Genomic DNA, 23718 nt, shown 5'->3' with positions numbered 1-23718 from the left:
ATATTAATACAGAATGTTCTGGAAATTTCCTCCTAGATCCTCCTAAAATCTCCGTCACTATGTTGTGTTGCTCATGCTTCAACAATGGTCGGGGTCTCTCCTCCCTTCGGGATCTTGTTTCTGGTGAAGGCTCTGGGTCTTCCTCAGGGTTCATTGTGTGGCCTCTCAGGTAGAGCATGCGCACTGAGCTTAGAGTTATATAATTAAGCCAATGTTCCCATAACAAGCCAAGTGTCTAATGCTTGGAATAATCCCAATTTGGCTCAATTCAAAGACAAAAGTTTTATTTCTAGATGCTATTCTTAGACCTATACCCATACTATCTCCACTCCCACTAAACAACTGGAGAATGATACCATCTGCTTTGCTTAACCTTCCTTTATCTTTTATGCATTGGAACAATAAAGTACAATTATTCTATTGATAAAAAGCAACAATTTTGCTAATATAATTACAATTTAATTAGCAGAAATCATATTTATAACAGGACAGATTTGGGGCCCCAGGCACTGAGACAAGGTTAAAGAAGCTGCTCAAGGAGTCAGAAGCAAAACTCCAAGTCCCTTGGAGCATCAGTGGCCCCACTGAGGGCAGGGACTGCCAAAGGCTCCCCAGGGACTGGTGAGAGCAGATCCTCGAGGGCAGGATGGCAGGAGCCAAAGGCTGTGAGCAGGAACTGCAATGCTGAGCAAAGCCTGGGCTGGTTGGAGGCAGCAGAAAGGCCAAGGGCTGAGCCCAGGCCTGGCCCAGCAGGGCCTGTCCCTCACGGGTGGCTCGGGGCTGTTTCTGGGGCACTGGGATGGGAGGGGCAGCAAGGTCTGCAAGCCTTGCCAGCCTGCTCAGGGAGGGCCGAGGCAGCAGCAAAGTGCAGCCCCTGCAGGGAAAGTTCCTGCTGTGGGGCTCAGAGGCGCTGCCCAGCCCAGGGCACAAAGGCCTGGGTGTCTCTGGCCCTGCCAGCTCTGCCCAGCCCTTGGCCATCTCTCCTGCAGCCTGTGCCCCTGTGCCTGCTGCTCCTCTGCCCTGGCTGGCTGCACACGCCCATCTCGCTGTCCTCCAGCATTTCTCAGCCCAGCATTGCTGTGCCCTCCCTGGGCTCCCTGCACCCAGTGCTGCCGGCTCCTGGCACACAGAGCCATGGCATGGCCCAGCCTCAGCTGGGACACCTGGGCCACCAACATTCTGCCTGGCAGGACTTTGCTTTTTCCTCAGCTCCAGGCTGAACCTTCCAGGCTGCACCTTGGGGAGGTTTCCTTCTCTTCAAACTGCCAAGGAAAGCTCTGTGTTCTGCTGTTCACAAACAGAGAAGGGCTGGTGGGAGATGTGGTGATCAGAGGCTATTTGGGGTACAGTTATCATGAAATAATTAAGTTTTTAAACATCCTGTGAAAGAAGGAGGGGCATCAACTGTGGGTCAGTGGTTTTTCCCTGGCTCATTTGGAGATGCAAAAAACCCCCTGGCAGACCCCTCAGAGACCCCCGAGTGCTGCCCAGGAGCTGCAGGGGCTGGATTTGGCTTTTGGGAGAATCTGCCCACGTTGAGGGAAGAGACACAGAAAATAACGATGAGTAGAGTGTAAATTAGAATGTTAGAATGTAGTATAAGTAGGTTTTTAGATTGTTTATATTAAAGGCCATGTGGCCAAGATGGAGGATCCTGGGTGTGGTGGGCTTCTTCCTCCTTCTTCTTCATGTCATCCATGCTGAAGTTGCACCCTGGGAACCACAGATTGGATGGGGAAAGAACTGGACATTGTAAAGAGGTTGCATGGTATTGGGGAGAATTTGTAAATATTGTACACATAGTTTAGAGTATAAAGACTTGGCACAGCCCTCCCAGGAAACCTGCAATGGTCGACCTGCAGAGCGGACCCATGCTGGGCTGGCAGAAACATTTTTAAGAGAAGATAAATAAACAGCCCTGAAAAAACACAAGATCATCTCAAGCTGCTTTCTTGCCGGTGCCTCCGAGAGAACCAGATTTTTTACCACCCTCATGCCCTCTCTGGGGAGGTCTCAAGCCTAAAGAGACCCTCAGAGACGGGACAATCAACAAAATTTCTAACACTGGAGTTAAAGAGAGCAGACTTCAACCTATTCAGGATGCAGATTTGTGTTGTACAAATCTGGTACTGATTGTTTTTGAGGGAAACAGTCCTTAAAACAAACGATTCCAAAAAGGATGGATATTTTTAAAGAAAGAAATCTTGAAGAAGCAGGAGCAGCCTGTCCCTGTGTCCAAAAGGAAGGTAGTGAGTAAAATGACTGGCATGGCTGGGCATGGAGATTTTGGAGGAACTCAAGAAGGTGCATCACTTTTGAATAGAGGGGAAGGCAACTCAGAAAGATTTTAAGGATTTTTTTAGGGCTTGAAGAAAGAAAAGTAGAGAAGTAGAAGCTCCATTAGGACATAACCTGGCCACATTTGTAAAAAAAAAATGAAAAATATTTTTAAAAAATTAATTTATAACAATAGCAGGGACAAGGAGAATTTTAGCTCTTAAATGGATGCAGTGGGGAATATAGTAAGTAAAGTTCAGTAAAGGTTCGAGGTTTCTGTTTTGTTTCCTCAGTTTCCAGCAATAACACGGGTTTTCCTCAGGACACATGTTCTCCTGAGCTGGTAGATGGGGACAGGGAGCAGAACAGAACCCTGTAATCCAGGAGGAAGCAGCTGGGGACCTGCTAAACCACTCAGATTCTCACAGGTGTCTCTGGGACTATATGGGATCCATCCTAGGAAGATGAAGGCTCTGCTGGATGAGCTCCCCATGCTGCTCTCCATCATTTGTCATCAATCCTGGCTCACCAGGGAGGTCCCAGAGGACTGGAGGTACCAATCCCCAAGAAGGACTGGAAGGAGGATCTGGGGAACTCCAGAGCTGTCAGCCTGACCTCAGTGCCCAGCAAAGTGATGTAACAATCACCTTGAGTGCCATCACAGGGCACCTACAGGATGGCTGAGGGATCAGAGCCAGCCAGCATGGATTTCAATATCTGCATTGATGATCTGGATGAGGGAATTGAGCACCATCAGCAAATTTGCGGATGACACCAAGCTGGATGTGAGTATGGATGTGCTGGAGTGTAGGAGGGCTCTGCAGAGGGACCTGGACAGGCTGGATCCAGGGCCCAAATCCAACAAGGTCAGGTTTAACAAGACCAAGTCCCAGGTCCTGCACCTTGGCCACAACAACCCCTGGAGTGCTCCAGGCTGGGGACAGAGTGGCTGGACAGTGACCAGGCAGAAAGGGACCTGGGGGCACTGATGGACAGCAGGCTGGACATGAGCCAGCAGTGTGCCCAGTTGCCAAGAAGGCCAATGGCACCTGGCCTGGATCAGGAATGGTGTGACCAGCAGGACCAGGGCAGTGATTCTTCCCCTGTACTCAGATCTGCTTGGGATGCACCTTGAGTGCTGTGCCTGGTTCTGAGCATGGAGATGCTGGAGTGTGTCCAGAGAAAGCAACAAGGCTGGTGAGGGGTGTGGAACACGAGTCCTGTGAGGAGCAGCTGAGGGAGCTGGGGTTGTTTATCCTGGAGAGAAGTAGACTCAGAGGTTACCTTATCACTCTCTACAGCTTCCTGAACCGTGGTTTTAGTCAGGTGGAGGTTGGTCTCTTTCACCAGGCAGCAACTGACAGAATGAGAGAACACAGTCTTAAACTTTGCCAAGGGAAATATAGGTTGGATATTAGGAAAAATGTTTTTTTGCAGGAAATGTGGTAAAATTCTGGAAATATCTCTCCTGAGGTTGGTGGAGACACCATCCCTATATGTTTAAAAAATGGCAATTGTTGCCATATGGAGGTGTTAGGCAGAGGCTACACTTGATCTTGAAATTCTCTTCCAACCTAGGGATTCTGTGATTCTGTGAATTCACAGAGTCTTTCAGCTGAAGTCTCTGTCCCTGTCCTTTTCCTAGGTCTCTGTTGCAGATGGAAGCTGCTGGTACCATTCTCATCTTTAACCCCTAATTTGAATGGAGACAGATGTTCTCGGGTGTGTTAAGCAGATGTTGCTCAATGTTTATTTGGAATTTTTGTATCCTCATGGCACCAAGGAGACCCTTGTGGCACTGTGGAAACTCTTGGAACCAAAAAGCCACTGAGACATTGGGGCAGGATGGCACCAAGGAAATCATAGGGATACTGTAAATCCAAGGACACCGTGGTGGCTCCATGGAAACTCATAGGATCATGGGCACTGTGAATCAGCAGGGCCTCGTGGAACCAAGGAATGAATTGTGACTGTACCAAACCTCATGGAACCAAAGAGCCATTGTGGAACTTCAGAGCCTTGTGGACCAAGGGGACCACAGTGACACTGTGGGGTCCATGGAACCAAGTGGCCATGGTGACACTGGATCCTCATTGACCAATGGTGCATTGTGACACTGCAGGGCAGTATGGAATCATGGAGACAATTGTGACATTACACAGTGTCATGGCAGCAAGGGGCCATTGTGATACTATGGGGTCTCGTGGGAACAAGGGACATTTGTGGTACCATGGAAATTGTGTCAACTGTATCACCATGGAACCAAGGAGACCATTGTGACAGTTCACAGCACCACGGAACTAAGGATTCATGTAACAGCGTGGGATGAATGGAGCCAAGGGACCATTGTGACACTGTGGGGCCTCATGGATCCAAGGAGAGCATTGTGACACTGGACATAATGGAATTGTTGCAAATGATACCATTTTTAGGTTCAGGACAAGGTGTCTCCTCAGAGCCCCTGGTGGCACAGACCCTGCTGTGCTCCAGAGCACCAAGACTTGGCTTCTCCTGGGCACTGCCAGCCCTGCCAGGACCCTTGGCCATGTTCAGCACAGCTTGTCCTGTGCTGTCCCACAGCTGCTGCTGTGACCCTGCAGGCTGCACACTCCCATCTCACCGCCCCTGGATCTGCCCTGCCACTGCCAGCCCTGCCCTGACCTCTGCCAACACTCACCCTCTGTGCCTTGGGGGACACACACCCATGCACTGAGCTCATCCTCCTCCTCCTGGGTGCCTCTCCTTTCACAGCCCTGCCCTGGGAAGGTTTATTCCTCATAGGAGCTGCTGTGTTTGTACTGGTGCATTTTATAGCTCTACTCTGCCTGTCTCTCAATTCTGTCTTCAAAGAGCTCTCCAAGGAATAGATTCATTGAATTGTGGAATAACAAAGGTGGGAAGAGCCCCCTGAGCCCCCTTAGCCTGGGTGTGGCTGGGATGGAGTTCCCTTTGCCCAGGGTAGCCCTAGTCCTGCTGTGCTTGGCTGTTGGAGCTGGAGTGGGTTTGGTCCCAGCCCAAGGCTTTGGCTGTTCCTGAGCGAGGCTGGCCCCACATGTGGCATCTCTACAACCCCTAAACCAATGGGCTGGAGGGGGGCAAGTGTTCCTGGGGACACAGGGATGGGACAGCTGGGATGAACTGACCCAAAGGATCTTCCATTCCATGGGATGTCAGGATCAGGAGGGAAATGAGGGGGACAAGAGAGCCTATGGACTTTCTGTATTAGGATATTTGTCTTCCAGAGCAACCATTATGTGGGGTGAATTCTTACCTCTCCATGATTTTCCTTTCTTCTACATTTGGCCCTTGCTTTTTAATCCCCCAAATATTAATCTCTCTTTATGGTGACCCACAACTGTTCACCTTATTTTCTCCTATTTTCTGTGTAAGGAGGGACAGTGACAGAGACACTCTGTAGTCACTGGATGCCCAGAGGGGTTTAACCACAGTCACCTTGCCCAACTCTGCTCTTATGGGCACAGCCAGAAATGTCAGGGCTCTGTCAGGTGCCCACCCCTGAGCTCATGCCCTGCTCACAGCCCCAGGGGTGTCCAGGGTCCTTCCCTGGCACACACACAGACAATTCATTGCAGCAGGACAGGGGGTCCCTGTGTCCCAGTCTGGGGTTTCTCCTTTGCCCCGAGATCACCCCAGAGGGACACGAAGGTGGTTCAAACCCTGGTTTTCTCCCGAAGCTGCCGAAGAGAGATTGCTGGAGAAGGTTTTCTCTTTTTTCCAAGGATTGTTTATTATTTCATATCTCAGGCACCTTTTGCTGGCCAGCAGCTGTCTGCTCAGCCTGGCATCCATGGTGGAATCTGCCTGGTGAAGGCAGGGCTTATCTTATATAGTTTGTATTACACATTACATGTTTACAAAATTTTCCCAATACAATACAATTTTATTAAATGGTCCAGCCCTGACCCCATCCAATCCAAGAGTGCCAAAGTGTCACCCAGCATGGATGACATGGAGAAGAAGGAGGAAAAGGTGTCCACCCCCCAAATTCTCCATCTTGGCCACATGTCCCTTATCATAAACATTCCCAAAAGTCTATTTATCTACCTTCTAACAATCTAATTTACACTTCACTAGTTTTGGTAGCTTGTTTCCATTCTCCTTGTGCTGACAACTTTCCCCAGGGATTAGAATTCAGCACCTGTGACACCAGGGTCTCACTCAGAGGTCTTTGAGACCCTTGCCAGGGGGGGTTTGAGACCCCCAAGGAGGCCAGGGGTATGCCCTGGGCTCCCACACCCTGGGCTCTGCTGCCAGCACCAGAGCCTGGCAGGGGCCTCAGCCCTGCGGTGTCACCCTGCGCTGCCCCTGCCCGAGGTGCCCCAGGGCCAGAGGGATGGACATGGGGAGCTCTGGGCACAGGAGCTCATCCCAGCCCTGCACCCAGGGCTTCCCAGGGGATGTTAGACTCTGGAAACTCCAGAAACAGCTGAAGGTGTTTGTGCTCACTGGGCTTATGTCCCCTCACACACACAGAGGATGTTCAGGGCTGTGGAATGTCCCTGCACTGCAAACACAGACTCCTGACCCAGTCACTTGATGTCCTTCCACAAAGGGAAGAACAACCTCTGTTGTTGCCCTGGGGTGAGAGGGCACTGCTGGAAGCAGCTCTGGCTTTGCAAGGGCACTGCTGGAACAGCCCCACCCTGAACACTGCCACACTTTGGCTGTCACTGCTGTTCTCCTCTCCAGGGCACTGTTGGGAGCATCCTTGAGAGCAAATGGGGAAGGAGATTGAAGCTTTCAGGTCCTGCACTAGGGAGATGCCCTTGCATGATGGAAATGCTGTTGCAGAGCCCAGCTCTGTTCCAGCAGTGCCCACGGCCTGTCCCTGCCTGCAGTGACTGCACAGTCACACACCAGGACTGGGACCGAGCTGAGAGAAATGTGAGACCTTAAACCAACACAGAGGCTCTGCAGGGGAGTGTGGAAGTGAAGGAAGGGGAGGTTATGGAGCAGATGCCCTGGGGGTGCCTGGCAGTGAGGAGCACTGTGTTCCCTTTTCACACCAGCTCTGCCCAGAGGCACCAACCCTGCAGCTCCAGAGAAGCCAAACATGTCAGGCAAGCATGGCATACAGAGTTCTCGATTTTGTGTAAGCACAGATGTAGTACAGCCCTTGGATTATATAGCCTGTGGTTCACACTAGGAATTCAAATACTGAATTAAAAAGGGTAATGACAAAGATTTTCCTGTGAACAAATTTTAAGAAGTGTGATACCTAAGCAGAAAAAAGACAGGACAGAGTAAGCATTACTGAGTAATATCATAATAATTATACAGTAGAATGAAAATTTATAACTTGTGAAAAGCATTCATGATGATTTTCCTCAGGCCATCCTTGAGCTCCTGGTTCCTCAGGCTGTAGATGAGCGGGTTCAGGGTTTGTGGCACCACCGAATACAGAACAGACAGGGCCAGATCCAGTGATGGGGAGGAGGCTGAGGGGGGCTTCAGGTAGGCAAATGTGGCAGTGCTGAGGAACAGGGAGACCACAGCCAGGCGAGGGAGGCAGGTGGAAAAGGCTTTGTGCCGTCCCTGCTCAGAGGGGATCCTCAGCACAGTCCTGAAGATCTGAACATAGGTGAAAACAATAAACACAAAACAACCAAATGCTAAAGAGATGGAAAACACACGAAGCCCAAGTTCTCTGAAGTAGGAGTGTGCGCAGGAGAGCTTGAGGATCTGTGGGATTTCACAGAAGAACTGGCCCAGGACATTGCCATGGCACAGGGGCAGGGAAAATGTATTGGTTGTGTGCATGAGAGCATTGAGAAAGGCACTGGCCCAGGCAGCTGCTGCCATGTGGGCACAAGCTCTGCTGCCCAGAAGGGTCCCGTAGTGCAGGGGTTTGCAGATGGACACGTAGCGGTCGTAGCTCATGATGGTCAGGAGGGAAAACTCTGCTCCAAGAAAGAAGAAAATCAGAAATATCTGAGCAGCACATCCAGCATAGGAGATGTTCCTGGTGTCCCAGAGGGAATTGTGCATGGCTTTGGGCACAGTGGTGCAGATGGTGCCCAGGTCAGTGAGGGCCAGGTTGAGCAGGAAGAAGAACATGGGGGTGTGTAGGTGGTGGCTGCAGGCTACGGCGCTGATGATGAGGCCATTGCCCAGGAGGGCAGCCAGGGAGATGCCCAGGAAGAGGCAGAAGTGCAGGAGCTGCAGCTGCCGTGTGTCTGCCAGTGGCAGGAGGACGAAGTGGCTGATGGAGCTGCTGTTGGACACTTGCTGTGTCTTGGCACAGGGATCTGTAAAAGAGTTAATCATGGAATAGTTCAGTTTGGAGAGAATTTAAATATCCCAGCCCAGCTTGGTGGCACTTTCCCCCCACTCACTGTCCAGAGGTCTCCTGCCTGGAGCTGTCCCTGCCAGCAGCTGATTCCCTGTGCTCGGTAATGGGCCCTGCCAGTGCTGCCAGAGCCCAGCCCAGCCCTGGGGCTCAGCTCTGCCCTGCAGACCCCTCCCAGCACAGGGCACTGCCCAAGGCCAGCTCAGCCTCTGCAGGCTCTGATGGCAATGTCACAGCAACCCTGAGGAGGCTGGAAAAGCAACAGTGATGCTGCCTCTAAGGGACCTTGAGCTGATTTCTCCCTTCACCTTGTTTATTACAATGTAGAGAATTATTTTTTTTTATTTTTGTCAACCTGAACTGAGAGATGAATATCAGTGTGCTATTTCCCATCCAGGCAACCCAGAACAGTAGATTTAATAACAGCTCCTGCCTTGCTGTGCTCCCTGTATAATCTAATTCAAAATACTCTGGAGTTAAATGTCATGCTAGAGTCATGACACATGAATCCTGAACAATGCAGCATCCTCACCACACAAGGAGAACACTTCCAAGCCTTACCAGCTATCTCCTTCCACCCAGACTTTCTCCCCCAGTGCTGTGAGCAGCTCCCAGGGCTGGCTGAGATCTGTCCCTGGCTGGCATCAGAGTCCCTGCCCCAGCACAGTGCCCTGGGCTGCAGGACCTGGACACCCGTGGCTGCTCTACACAAGAGAGAATCATAGAATGTACTCACAGAGTCTGTAGGCATTGGGATGTTCCAGCTTCAGGAGATCACTCCAGGAGCTGCAGCTGCCTTGTCCTGCAGCCAGAGGCTGCCTGTGTCAAGGTCTGGGATTGATTCTGCCCCAGTCACTTGTGAGCATCTTCCCAGCCCTAACTGATAGAAGCTCTCTGTGCCTCTGTGCTGTGCCTGGGGTGGCTGCAGGCAGTGCCCTCAGCCCTTCTGGGCTCTGAGAAGAGCTGCTAATCAAGAGAAATGTGCTTTTGAAGCTCTTCTTAATAGCTAGAATGGCCCTCTGTGCCAGAAGCCCAGTCCAGCTCAGCAGCACAGACACAGCACAAGGACTTTAATGACACTCTTGGGGTTTGTGCTTATGCCCTGAACATCAGTCCCTGAGAGGGAGCTGGAGAAACCTCTCAAGAACTCCAAGTCAGAAATAAACTCCGAAGTTTCTTCAAGTTTTAATGGGTCTCACTGATGGACACAACTGAGAAAGCGTCCCCAGGTTCTAGTTAGAGCAGGAGAGAAACCATGTCTTGGTGGCCTGGGGCACAGCAGGGTCTGTGCCACGAAGGGCTGTGAGGAGACACCTTGTCCTGAGACACTGGGGCCTCCTGGCACAGCCCCAGCAAGGCTGGCCACTGTCACCCCTTGTCCTGATCTCAGCATGCCCCCCACATCCCAGTGGCCCCAGGGATCTGCTGGGACCAGTCCCTGAAGAGCCTAGGTCAGAAATGGCCCTGGAGGGCTCCTTCATGCTTCCAAGGACTGCAGGTTTTTCAGAAGGCTTTGGGTTTTGCTTTTGCCTTGCAGTCTCTGAGAGCTTTGTGCAATCATGACCTCCAATTATCTGCTTTACTTAGTCCCTTGAAAACCCTTCTCAGTAACAACACTCAGTGGGATCCATTAATGCTTTGAGACACTTTGGGGTTTTTTTCTGACTTGGACTCCTGGAAAGGTTTGTCAAATCTCCTCTCAGGCCCTCAGGTTCCAAGGCTCAGCACCAAATGCACCACGGGGCTCATTGGGATCAACAAGTCCTGACAAACTATGGCTGTGCCTTGATTTCCCTCTGGTCTGGTGCAGTTCATTAGGAATGTTTCCTAATAGAGTTAAGGAGAAATATTTCAAAGAGCTTCTAAGAAATGCACATTCCTATTTTAAAGGATGTCTTTTATTCCTGTTCACTTTAGAGCAGAGGTGATTGCAGCATTCTGTGATTGATGTTAATCCAGGGTCTTTCCTCAGGAGGTTTCGTCAGATCAGAAAAGCTGTGCCTTGAGATCTGACTCAGTTTGGACAACCTTCCTGCACATTCCCCAACCTCCTCCTGTTTGTCCACACTTACCTGGGGCCTGCTTTGTTTGGAGAGATGTTGCACACAGCCAAAAAGAAGTTTTCCCCCTTTTTTTTTCCTCCCTTTTTTAAGCAATCTAAAACTCTTGAATTTCCTCATTCAAAAAAGACACTTTCAATTAGTGTGGCAGCCGAAGCTGTAGGAGGTTCCCCTTCCCCAAGGCAGAACCCTGCAAGGAATGTTTGAGATCTTTGCACTTCTTCGTTCCCTGAGACCATGAAGTGTCACAAAGACCCCTTGGTTCCATGAGGTTCCAGACTGTCACAGTAGATATTTGGGTCCATGGGGTCCCATGGTGTCACAATGCTCTTTTTGGTTCTGAATTATCAAAATTACCAATTACCATTGGGCCCCATGCAAGGAATTTTTTAGACCTTTGGGCTCCTTGATTCCACAAGGCCTTTTTTGTCACCATGGACTCTTGGTTCTGTGAGGTTCTATGCTGTCACAATGGAGATTTGTGTCCATGGGGCCCCACAGTGTCACAATGCTCTTTTTGCTTCCATGAGACCTTGATCTGTCACATTGACTTTTGGTTCCTTGAGATTCTGTACTCTCAACAATGGTCTTAGTGTCACAACAAACCCTTGGTTCCATGAGATTCTTGAGTGTCAAAATGGAATCCTTGGTTCCAATTGGGCCTGCAGTGTCACCATGGTCTCCTTGGTTCTATTCAGTGGCCTTCAGTGTGACAATGGCCCATAGGTTTCATAAGGCCCCACAATGTCACAGTGGACCTTTGGTTCCATGTGTTCTCCCCAATGTCACAAGAGTTTTCTTGGATTCACAGTGTCAAAATGGTTCCTTGGCTTCACACAGCCCCGCTGTGTCACAATGAACTCTTGGTTCCATTAAACCCTACAGTGCCACAGGGATTTCCTTGGTTCCATGAGGTTCTGTAGTGTCACAATGGACGTTTGGTTCCATGTTACCCACAGGGTCACAGTGGTCTCCTTTTTCCTGTGGCACCCAGCAGAATATCCCACTGGCAGGACTGAATGCCTGGGAAGAAAGAGGAGAAGCAGACATTTGGAGTGATGGTTTTTGTCTTCCCAGGTCACAGTGCCATGGGGTGGGGCCCTGCTGTCCTGGAGGTGGCTGAACACTGGCCTGCCCACAGAAGGGGGAAGAGACAACAACCTCTGTGCATGGAACTGCAACAGCAGAGAGGTCAGGCTTGAGAAGAATGTTGCATTTGTCTTTGCAAACAAGCTGTGGATATCTGTTGGTAGATAGAGTTAGCACTAAGAGGTAAAAGAAACAACGGGAGGCATTCCACTGATTGATGAATGGGAAAAGATGAATTCTTTTACAAAAAAACTGTAGGTTTGCTGGTAAATGAAAGTGGATATCGGAAGATGAAAGAAGCAATGGGGGGGGGGGGGGGGATGGAAACTATGAATTATGTAAGAATTAAAAATTAAAAAGGAGGGTTACACATTAGAGAGGAATCTCAGGCATCAGGTGTTCCAGGAAGTCTGGGCTTCTTAAGTACCTCAGCCACTGGGGAAAGAGAGAGGGAAATGCGGCAAGGAAAATAGGATAAAAGGAAGGCTGTGTCCTCCAAAAATTTGAGAGATCCCAGGTCAATGTGCCATGGCCTCTCCCTTTATTCGAATAAAGCAAAAAGGACTCCTCTGTCTCCTTTTTGGACTTAAACCTCTGGTGTTTGTGGATTCATTTTCCTTACAGACTGAAGGCTGGGCTTAAAAGACTGTCACCAGCACAGGAAACATCCATCTGAGAAGAAAGATATGTGCTACTGTCTTTACAAATCATTTGATGGGTGAAGGGATTGGTGTTACAACCTTTGAAATGGGTCATAATGTTTCTACTGACTTTGGGCAGCAGGTTTGTTACCAGGCCCATACAGCTTGGCTCCTGAAACAGACAAGGGTCCGCACAAACCTGAACTTCTAAATTTGGGGGGAAATTCCAGGTTCAAGGGGGAATATGGGGTACACGGGTTGGGAAGACTGTACCTTCCTAGTACCTTTGGCAGTGGGTAAAGGAAGAGGGCAAGGTGTGGCCAGGAGTTTAGGATAAAGGGAGGCTGCACCCTCTGAAAGCTCGAGAGAGAAAGCACGGTGGGTGTGTACCCAGGTGAACTCTCATCCTTTATTCAAATGAAGTTGAAGGTGTGCTCTGTCTCCTTTTTGGACATAAACCTGTGATGCTTATGGATTTTCCTGACAATGACAATATGAAATCTCATGGAACCAAGTGTCCACAGTTTCATGGCGCAGCCTCATGAAGCGCTGGAGACCATAACGTCACAATGGGAACACATGGAACAATGGCTCCATAGCAATACTGCAGGGCCTCATGGAATGCAAGAGATCCTTGTAAATGGATGGAATGGAAATTCATGGAACCAAGTGCTCACTGTTTTACAGCAAGGCCTCATGGAATGATGGATACCATTGTGTTGCAATGGAAACACATGGCACAAAGGCTCCACTGTGACCCAGAAGGGCCTCGTGGAATGCAAGAGATCATTGTGATGCACTGGAAACCCATGTAACCAAGGCTCTGTTGGGACAAACCTGGGCCTGATGGAACCAAGGAGACCACTGTGATGAAATGGAATCTCAAGAAACCTTGGGTCAATTGTCAACACATCAGGCTCTCATAAAACTAAGGAGAACATTGTGACACAATGGATTCTTATGGAACCCAGGCCCCATTGTGACAGCGCAGCCTGATGGAAACCCAGTGCCACTGGGACATGCCCAGCCTTGGAGGAAGCAAGTGTCCACTGTGACACAGCACAGCCCATGAATCACAGGAGAGCACAGTGACACCATGTAATCTTGGGGAACAAAATGTTAATTGTAAACAGAGCAGGGACTCATGGAAGCCAGGAAACTATTGTGATGCTGCACTTTGTCACAATGGGGCCTTGCTGTGTGAGTGTCCATTTCCCCACAATCTGATGGGTCCCATGAGGCCCCACTGTGTCTCAATGTCCCCTTGCTTCCACAAGCCATGGCATGGTCCCAATTTCCCCTGGGTTCCATGAGGCCATGATATTTTCAGAATTGACTCTTGCTTCCATGAGATTTCATTGCATCACAATGGTCCCCATGTTTCCACGAGGCTGTGCTGTGTCACAAAGTACACTGGATTCCACAAGAGCTGGCAGTGTCCCAATGGCAAAAGGGTTTCAGGAGGCCATGCCATGTCACAATTGACTGTTGCTTCCATGAGATTCCATTGTGACGCAGAGCTCTCCCACACCCCATGAGACCTTGATCTGCCACAATGGTGTCTTGTTTCTACTATACCTGTAAAAATTTCCTTGGCCCTTGTGGTCCATCTGGCCTCTCTCTGTCAGAATTGACCTTTGATTCCATTGCATTACAACACTCCCTATGTTTCCATGACCTGCCCTGTGTCTCAACGGACACTGGATTCCACAAGAGCTGGCAGTGTCCCAGTGGCTCTTGTCTCCTATTCGGCTCCACTTTGTCAAAATAAAGCCTTGCTTTCCAGAGATTTCACTGTGTCACAATGTTCTCCTTAGTTTCCTGAGAACCTGATGTGGTGACAATTGACCCTTGGTTCCTTGAGATTTGATTGCATCACAGTGGTGTCCTTGGTCTTATAAAGCCCAGGTTAGTCACAACAGTTTCAGGATATTCCATTATAACATAATGGTCTCCAACACTCTATGAGGCTCCACCGTGAAAGAGTGGACACTTGGTTCCATGGGATTCCTTTGGGTAACAATGTTCTCATGTGTTCCATTAGGCTTGGCTCTGTCACAATGGACACTTGCTTACACCAGCCCTGGAAATGTCCCATTGGCACCTGGGTTCCATCAGGCCCTTCTGTCTTGAAAATTTACCTGTTCTTCCAGTACATTCCATTCCTCACAATGGTCTCCTTGGTCCCATGAGGTCTCTCTGTGTCACAATGCAGCCTTGGGTTCTTGACATTCCATTGCCTCACAATGGTCTCCTGTGTTCATTAGGCCTAGTGTGTCACAATGGACACTTGGTTGCATGAGCAGTGGCAATGTCCCAGTGGCACTTGTGTTCCATGACACCCTGCTGTGTTACACCTGACAGTTTGTTCCATGAGATTCCATGGAGTCACAATGGTCACTTGGTTCCATGGGGCCTGCTGTGTCTCAATGCCCCTTTGCTTCCATGAGCCATGGTATGGTCCTACTTGCACCTGGGTTCCATGAGGCCATGCCATGTTCACAATTGACACTTGCTTTCATGAGATTTCATTGCATTACAATTGTCCCCATGCTTTCATGAGGCTGTGCTGTGTCACATGGACACTGGGTTCCACATGCCCTGGTGATCTACAAAAATAAGAGTATTGGTCTAATACTGATACTCAACTGTGAGGGAGAAAACACTCTTTAACAATTTAAAGTTAGAAAGTGTATGTTTATTCAGGGCATTTGCTGAAAAACAAAATCCTCTTCATCTCCTTCTCTATCAAATGTCTCTATTCATATTCCAGTGCCAAAACAGAGAGCTCAATTTCCCGAGGCAAAAAAAAAGTCTTCATATCAAGCACACATCTTCCCCAAGTATATTTCACAGTTTAAAGGAATTTTAGTGAAGTCACAATCTCCTCATAGTCCCACAAAAAAGGTTTTCAGCTACTTACCAGTTGTATCTTTTCAATCTCTTCCCATCAGAAACTTTATCTTCATTCCGCTGACCTCTGTAGTCTCCATGCTTTATTTCTTCTCATTAAGGGGATCTCAGGAGATCGAGAATCTTATTTAGGCATTAAGAAGTTAAAATTGTATCTAGATCGTGAAAAAGCCATGCGGTGAGCTGGAGGCCTCTTCTAGCACGTGGAGAGCCAAGCCGAGCCGAGCCGGGTCCCCTGCAGAGCCAGTGCCGAGCCGGGCCCCCTGCAGAGACGGTGCCGAGCCAGGCCCCGGGCAGAGCCGGTGCCAGGCCGAGATGCCGGCCCTGCCCCAGACCGAGCCCGGAGCTGGGCCAGGGCCCGGGCCAGGGACCCCCGCTTCTCTGGAGGCCAGAAGCCGAAAAAGCCCCCCAGCACTTGATCCACTGTGATTTGTGAAAGTGAAATAACTTTTCAGTGGTTTCCCAAGCTGTCCATCACCAAATCAGCTCTCTGATTGGTTTCAACCGCTCACAGGAGAAGCCCCCGGAGACGGGACAGCCCCCTCCATTCCCGGTCCATGTGGAGCTTCCCCTGAGGGGAAACCACTCCTCCCCACAAGCACGTGAAACCAACACACCACCAGAACCCAAACACTGAGTGAGGAGCTGCCCTCTCCAGCCCGCTCCCACCTGAGACCAGCGTGGCCACGGCTGCCCCCTCCCACCTCCACTCCCGCCCACTTCTCTGCTGCTGCTGGGCTTTGCTCCATCTGCAGGACTGGGACCGAGTGCAGAGAGAGCGTGCCTGCAGCTAAAGAAAGGACTGGAACCAAGTTATCTATTCTGTTTCGTTGGTAATTTTGACAACTGCTGTTGTCTCTGCTTGTACGTTAGATGTATTAGTAAAAGAGCTGTTATTCCTAATCCTTTATCTCTGCCTCAGAGTTCTTGATTCAAACAATTATAATACTTGGAGGAAGTGAAATGAAAGTCTCTATTTCAAAGGAAAACTTCTGCCTTTATCGGCAGACACCTGTCCTTGAAACCAGGACACTTCCAATTCCCAAGAAGTACAGCAATGGACAAAAGCAAACTTACACTGACTAAAATAAGCAGCACAGTGATTGGGTGAATTAAGGCATTAAGCAAACTGGTTCAAGTTGGTGACCATCCAAATAGCACATCCCACCAATGATGAGACAGATGTTCTTAAACTCATTTAAAAACCCCTTTTATGGTCTCCATGTTAAGGTGTATCATAATCAAAGTCCTTTTCCCTGCATCTTGAATCTCTTTTAAAATTTTTCTTAATTCCTGATGTTTCAGTAGCTGAGCAACTAGGTTAAATTCATAACTACAGGCACAGGCAATATTTCTTCACAGTAACCAGGTTTGCCTTTATGTACTGATGTGATATTACAGGTGCTCAATAGGAAAAGTCACATCCTTTGACTTTAGCAAAATTGCAAACACATAAATTGAATTGAGTTTCATTCACAATTTGATCGTCTATCATTATGGTGGGACATTCTGTTCTGAGACAGACACAACCTTGTCCTATATACACAAGTGAAGTTGTCTGGCTGGTTAGATGCATTTCAAAGTGGCAAATGCTTTGGTCTGTGTCTAGGCAAGCATCTTTGTCATTTTCCAAAGTTCCCTCACATATATATCCTAATTGTTTTTTCATAGAACAGGGCTCTAGGTTAATGGTCTGCCATTTTCCCTTAATTTCTCGTGCCCACATTCTATGTTCAGAAGGATACAGTACAGTCCCTTCATGATTTAGTCCTAGAGTTACTATTGGGTGTATTAAACTCACAGATGCACTATGTATAGTTAAAACAAAAGCTGTTACTTTATTTGCCTCAGGGTCATAGGTAAAAATGACCAAAACCCACCAAGACTGAAGCTCTCTTTCCATTTCAGAGACATTATCCCAAGCAATTTTGTGAATTTCAGAAGGGAATGTCCCTTCCTCACCTTCCCTGATTACTACGGCAGCCACTGACTGCATCCGCATTTGTGCTTGAGTACATCCAAGATCCAGAGAAATGTTTGCACTAGCTGTGCCTAGGGCTTTAATTATTACCTCATGGTCTCTCTCTTCTATATTTTCCTATTTGGTAATATTTTGGTTAGTTTCCAATGATTGCTAACTAGTGCTAACAAAGAAGATTGCAAAGATTGCTGTAATTTAACTTAATTGCTTCCCATCACAGTCAATTGGTTCATTAACACCTCCAAATTCATTGTATTTAAAACTCCCAATCCTGTTCCTAATATCCCAGTGAAGTCTCTCTTTTTCTTAAAACTAGAGGGCATATGGCTTTGAAACAAGTTAGTCCATTCCGTAAAAGGAGCTTTGAGAAATGGGACACATTATGGCCAAATTCCAGAAGCATTTACCTGCATTCTCATTTCTACTTGCTTAAGAGATCATTTTTGGCTTAGTTAGCAGACTGAATTTCTGTTTTCTTAAGAGCATATAGTCCAATTTTAGAAATTATGGGAATCATAGGTTGCTTCATTTCCTCTGAAATAATTGGAGTTTGGATTGTTACAGCCCTGTCTGACACTGGTGGGATTGATTTGGCTTTGATTTTGTGAAACGATGCAATATTGAGTAACGTCGAAATCAATATTAAATCCTTTTGTTGCACACTCTTCAATTTTAAGTCTAAATTCAGGACACGTGGTCAAGCATTTGTCACAGCAAATCTAGGGCCAACTTGGACGAGTTCCATGGGTGGATGGTGAGCCTCATGGAACCCATCTTGTACAAATGCATATTCACATCCCCAAACATTTCTCCCTTCCCACATACTTGCATTTGTGACCCTTAACATTTTACTCAAAGCCCTATGAGAGTAGGGATCCTATGAGAGTAGGGATACGCTTTCCCTTGGCATTAATAAATCTCGATTACATTGTACTGGTGTGGTGTTGCTTTGACTCTTATTACAGTCGTGGCAATGACCACAAGGGTCACAACCATTTGCATTATGTCCATGATAGTTATACATCCATTACTCACTGTTCTTGGTGAATTTCAGCTTCAGGTCTCTGCCGCTGGGTGCAGTTTTCCAAATTTCTTCAGGAGCCTTCTTCACTCGGGAGTGATGGATCCACGCCTTCTCTTCTTTGATCTTGACTGCTGTGAAGGTGGTGAGCAGTACCTGGAATGGTCCTTCCCACTGTGGTTCTAAAGTCTTCTCTGCGAAAGACTTAACATATACATAATCTTCAGATTGTACATCATGTATTGGCCCATTTAATTCTCTGCTTTGGGCCCCAGCCACATATTTTGCAATTTCTCTAAGTTGTTTATTCAGGGCCACTATGTATTTGTGTAGATTTTCTTCCTCTGCTTGAATGGGTGTTATTCCTTCTTGGACTGCATATGGTCTCCCATACTACATTTCAAAAGGGCTTAATTTCCCTTCTGTTCTTGGTTTCATTCTAATCTGTACTAATGCCAGTGAAAGAGCCTGGGGCCAAGGCAAATTTGCCTCTTGCCCCAGCCTAACAATTTGTTGTTTGATCATATGGTTCATTTTCTCTACTTGGCCACTGGATTGAGGGTGATATGGAGTATGCAATTCCCAATCTATCCCCAGGTGATGACTTATTTGCTGTACAATTAAGGAGATAAAATGTGGCCCTCTATGAGAAGATATAGCGGCTGGGACGCCAAAACATGGTATTATTTCTTGTAACAATGCCTTGGTCACCTCTCATGCCTTAGCTGTCCCGGTAGAGAAGGCTTCTGGCCATCATGAAAAGGTATCTGTTAACACTAATAAGTGTTAACGATATCCCCCTTTCCTGGGCAATTCAGTAAAATCAATTTACCATTGCTGCCCAGGTCCACAGCCTTTTCCAATTTGTCCAACTTCAGGCTTTGGAATGTTTTTAGGATTAGTTTGGAGGCAAACACCACAGTGACGAGTTACTTGTGTAACTGTGTCTTGTAATTTTCTAGCCAGAATTTTATCATTTAAATAATTGCATAGGGTGTTCATGCCCCAATGTGTTTTCTCATGTTCTTTTAGCACTAGTGAGCACAAGTAAGAAGGTACTACAACTTTTCCTTCTTTGGTTATAGCCCACCCTTCCTGGTTATAAGTTGCTTCTTCTTCCTTAATAAGTTTTTTATCCTTTTTGTTATATACTGGCTTACCTTCAATGAAGGTCTTTCCATCTGGAATTAATGCTGCCTCGACTTTCATTGGGTACCTCACCTTTGGCTGTGTCTTTTGCCTCTCTGTCCACCAGCATATTTCCTTCTTCCAATTCTGAAATCACTTTTAGTGTGCCCTGATGTGCATAATAGCTACCTTTTCAGGTAACTGAACTGCATCTAATAGTTTAGTATTTCTTGTGTGTGTTTAATATTTTTCCCTTGTGAGTTCAGCAGTCCTCTTTCTTTCCAAATTGCTCCGTGTGCTTGTACCACCCCAAATGCATACCTTAAGTCTGTATAAATGTTGATTTCTTTTCTTTTTGTCAGTTCTAAGGCCCGGGTTAAGGGGATTATTTCAGCTTTTTGTGCAGAGGAATTTGTTGGCAATGGTCCAGATTCTATTACCTCTCTGCTTGTGGTAACTGCATACCCAGCATGTCTTTTTCCCCTGATGATACAGCTGCTCCCATCAGTGAACCAGCTCTCAGTGTCCTTGAGAAGGGTGTCCTTCAGATCCGGGTGACTGGAGTAGGTGGCTTCAATGGTCTCCAGGCAGTCATTGATCTCTGGTTCTCCCATGTTCCTGCTGAGGAAAGAAGCTGGGTTCACAATGTTAGTTACCATAATTTCAACATCATCTTGTTCTACCAGTATGGCCTGGTACTTTAGAAATCTCTGTGGGGAAAGCCAATGCCCCCTTTTGCCTCCAGGACTGCAGACACTGTGTGGGATACTAGCACAGTCATCTTCTGGCCTAGGGTGAATTTGAGTGCTTTTTGGATGTTCACTGCTACTGCTGCAACAGCTCTGAGGCACCCTGACCACCCCTTGACTGCTGTGTCCAGCTGTTTGGAGAGGGAGGCGACTGCCCTCTGGTACGGCCCCAGGTCTTGTGCTAGTACTCCCAGAGCAATCCCTTGTTTTTTGTGAGAAAACAGAAAGAATGGTTTACTCACATCTGGAAGTCCCAGGGCTGGAGCTGGCATAAGAGCCTTCCTCAGGTGGTTGAAGGCTCGTGTTGCTTCTGTTGTCCACTGAAGATCCCTGCTCCCTTCCGTAATTAAGGCATATAGGGGTTTAATGAACAATCCATAGTTATAAATCCACAGTCTGCATCACCCCGTCATGCCCAGAGAGGTTCTCAGTTCTTTCACTGTCTGGGGTTTTGGGGTTTGGCATATTGCTTCCTTACGGTCTTGCCTTAAGGTTCTTTATCCAAGCACTGACTTCATAGCCCAGGTAAATCACTCTTTGTTTCACCATCTGGGCTTTCTTTTGGGATACCCAGTACCCCTGCAGGCCCAAAAAGTTTAGGAGGCTCACTGTCCAATCCACACATGCCTCCTGGGTCTGGGTGGCTATTAAGAGTTCATCTATGTACTGAAGCAGCTGTCCTTCTCCTGGTGGAGGTTCCCAAAACTCCAAATCTTTTGCCAGCTGTTCTCCAAATATAGTAGGGGAGTTCTTGAAGCCCTGGGGCAGTACACACCATGTGAGCTGAGTTTTACGTCCAGTTTTGGGATTCTCCCCATTCAAATGCAAAAATTTTCTGGCTGGCTTTATGGAGAGGGAGGCAAAAGAAAGCATCTTTCAAATCTAAAACCGTAAACCAGGTTAGTTCAGGTGTTAGAAAAGTTAACAAGGTGTAGGGGTTAGCAACACTGGGCATAAATCTTCAGTTATCTTATTAACAGCTCTTAAATCTTGTACTAACCTGTATGATTAATCAGGCTTTTTTTTAGGGGCACTGGCACGCTTTCAATAGTCCTATTTGCAAAAAGTTTTCAACGATTGGGCTAATTCCTTCTCTGTCTTCCCTTTTTAAGGGATATTGTTTGACCCTTACTGATTGTTCTCCTTCTTTAAGCCAGATTTGTACTGGTAGAGCATTCTTTGCTTTTCCTGCTATATTAGAGGCCCAGGCTTCAGAGAACACCTGATCTCTTTTTTTATTTTATTTTTTTTTTCATAATTTCTTCTTCATTTTCAACTTAACAATTCCATATGTTGTTGATCTTTTACCTCCAAACTAATTTCCCCATTTTTAAATATTATTTTTGCGTCCAGCTGCTCTAGCAGATCCCTGCCTAAAAGTGCAGATGGAGCTTTAGGCATATGCAAAAATCGGTGAACTCCCCAGTCTTTTCCCACTTTATACTTTTATGGTTTACAAAAATATGCTTTTTCAGGTCAACCAGTAGCCCTTTTACATTTTCCTTTATTATTGCTAGTAGGTTGTTTTTTTTTTTTTTGTCTCTGGTTTACACACCTCTTCTCAATAGCTGAAAACTCTCCAGGCCTCATCTAGCAAAGTCTCCAAGTTCTGACTTGCTGGGCCCCGCATCTTCTGGAGCTTTCACTTGATGTCACCTTTAGATTGCCCTAAAAACAAGTTTTCCAATTGTTGTATTCTCTTATCAAATTCAGGATCCAGAGTGGTGTGTTGACACATTCCTCCTCGCAACTGGTCTAGATATTCAGAAGCAGTTTGAGAGGAATTCTGTTTAATAACATAAACATAAAATAGCATAACATAAAATAGGGTGGATACTGTTGGGTTGGCTCTTGTGACTCAGGAATTGGGAGGGGACTCCCATATTAATTACTGTTCTCTCAAGTGAGGATGAAGCAGGGGATGAAGCAGAGGTAAAACCTGAAGTTGATGGCAATTCCAAATCTACTTCCCCTACCACCCTCTGTCTTCCTTGTCTTTTAGGGGGTGGTCTGAACACTTCCTCTGTCTCCTCTTCCTGAGTCTCCATACAATGCACCTTGTCAGGATGTGTACACCTTTGATTTATTGAGCATGTGCTGCAACACCTCCTGGGTTTTTTCTTATTAGCTTTATTATCTTTTACAAGAGCCAACACTAAAGGGTCAGAGGGTGGTCTAATTCCACAAGCCCTTTGCCACTCAGGGTGATTCCTAATGGTGAAAAACATGTCAGTATAAGTAACTTCATGTCACATCTGCTCATGCCTAAGGAAAAGCATCAGCTGTACCAAAGTGTTATAGTCCAATGTCCCTGATGGGGGCCACTTCACCCCCTCCTCAAGTTTATAAAGTGGCCACCACTGTGTGTACAACTTAATAAGCTCTCTTTTAGTTTCTGTATCCTTATGGTCCACCAGCTCTTTCCAATATGCCAAAACACATCCCAAAGCACTACCTTTAGGAACCTCTTTGCTTTCACTTGCCTCCATACTGAAGATTCTTTTTCTCTCAATGCCTTTAAACCATATCCCAGCTTTGGAGCTTCACCTAGCAGTAACTTGGTACAAAGATCTTCCACTTATACACTTATCTGACTGTGAGAGTCCGTCTGAGCCTCTCGTCTGTTTCTGCCCAATGACCCTCGCCTGAGGCCTGCGCTGGCCAGGGATGGGAGGAACGCCAAGTGACTGTTCCGCAGGTGATGCCTACCAGGACTGGTTTCTCATGACAACTAGTCACGGGGCGCTGACTCAACAAAGCTCCCACAGATGGAAGAACAATGGACTGGTCTGGTATGGGCTGGCCTGTGTGTGTTCATAACAACAAAGATGGTTTGGTGTGCCTTGAAATGTCCTGTTTCCACCTGTTCTTCAGGGTAACGAGTTCCACGTACAGTAGTCCATAAATTCTTCCCACCTTTTGGCCAGAAGCCACTCACTTTGGGAAAGGACTATAAAAGTGACTTTCTCAGAGGAGACCCCCGAGATCTCCCCAGACAGCAGCAGACATCTATTGGCTGCTCCACAAGGATTCGTCTGCCCGGCCACAAGTGCTGTGAGGCCACCCAGCACATGAGAGAGCCCACACAGGAGGAATTCCATCCTTGGGGAGGGCAGGGGTTTCACCATGTCAGGTTGCACAAAGCTCCTGCTCTTGGAGCATTCCTGGCATGGGGCATCCACTTCTCTGGAAAAGCACTTGCAGTTTTGTGCCACTGTCATTGTAAAATATTTTCTCTTTCTAACAAATGTAGATCCACCCTGATCTAGTTTAATGATATGGACCCTTGTTCTGTCACTGCAAGTTCTGGGAGAGAATAACACTCCATTTTTCATCGACTTTGACCACTATGTTTCCACTTACAAAGACCTTGGAGACGACCCAAAAATCTCCCAAGACTGTGTTTGGAGGCCTCATCACATCATAATCAGGCAGAGGCTGAGGGCCCTGGGCTCAGTGGAGACTGAGGAGAGAACAGGAGTAGCCTGAGAGGGATTGAAGGGAGGTTCCACAGATGGTGGAGCTTTTCTTCATTGCATAAAACAGCCT

General features: G+C 47.4%; 1 protein-coding gene across 1 annotated transcript; it reads right to left on the bottom strand.

The window, feature by feature from the left end:
* Window positions 1–7590: 7590 nt before the first annotated feature.
* Window positions 7591–19501, bottom strand: LOC306815562 (olfactory receptor 14J1-like; the record flags this gene model as incomplete). Its single annotated transcript, XM_079332136.1, has 3 exons — window positions 7591–8546; window positions 18307–18426; window positions 19453–19501. The coding sequence occupies 3 exons, from the start codon at window positions 19499–19501 to the stop codon at window positions 7591–7593; spliced, it is 1125 nt and encodes a 374-aa protein (XP_079188262.1).
* Between the last annotated feature and the right edge of the window lie 4217 nt (window positions 19502–23718).

Source organism: Erithacus rubecula (genome assembly GCF_903797595.1).
Source record: "Erithacus rubecula genome assembly, contig: scaffold_157_arrow_ctg1, whole genome shotgun sequence".
In the NCBI taxonomy this organism is placed as follows: domain Eukaryota; kingdom Metazoa; phylum Chordata; class Aves; order Passeriformes; family Muscicapidae; genus Erithacus; species Erithacus rubecula.
The sequence above is the reverse complement of the archived record's forward strand: the minus strand, read 5'-3'. Positions and strand labels throughout refer to the sequence as shown.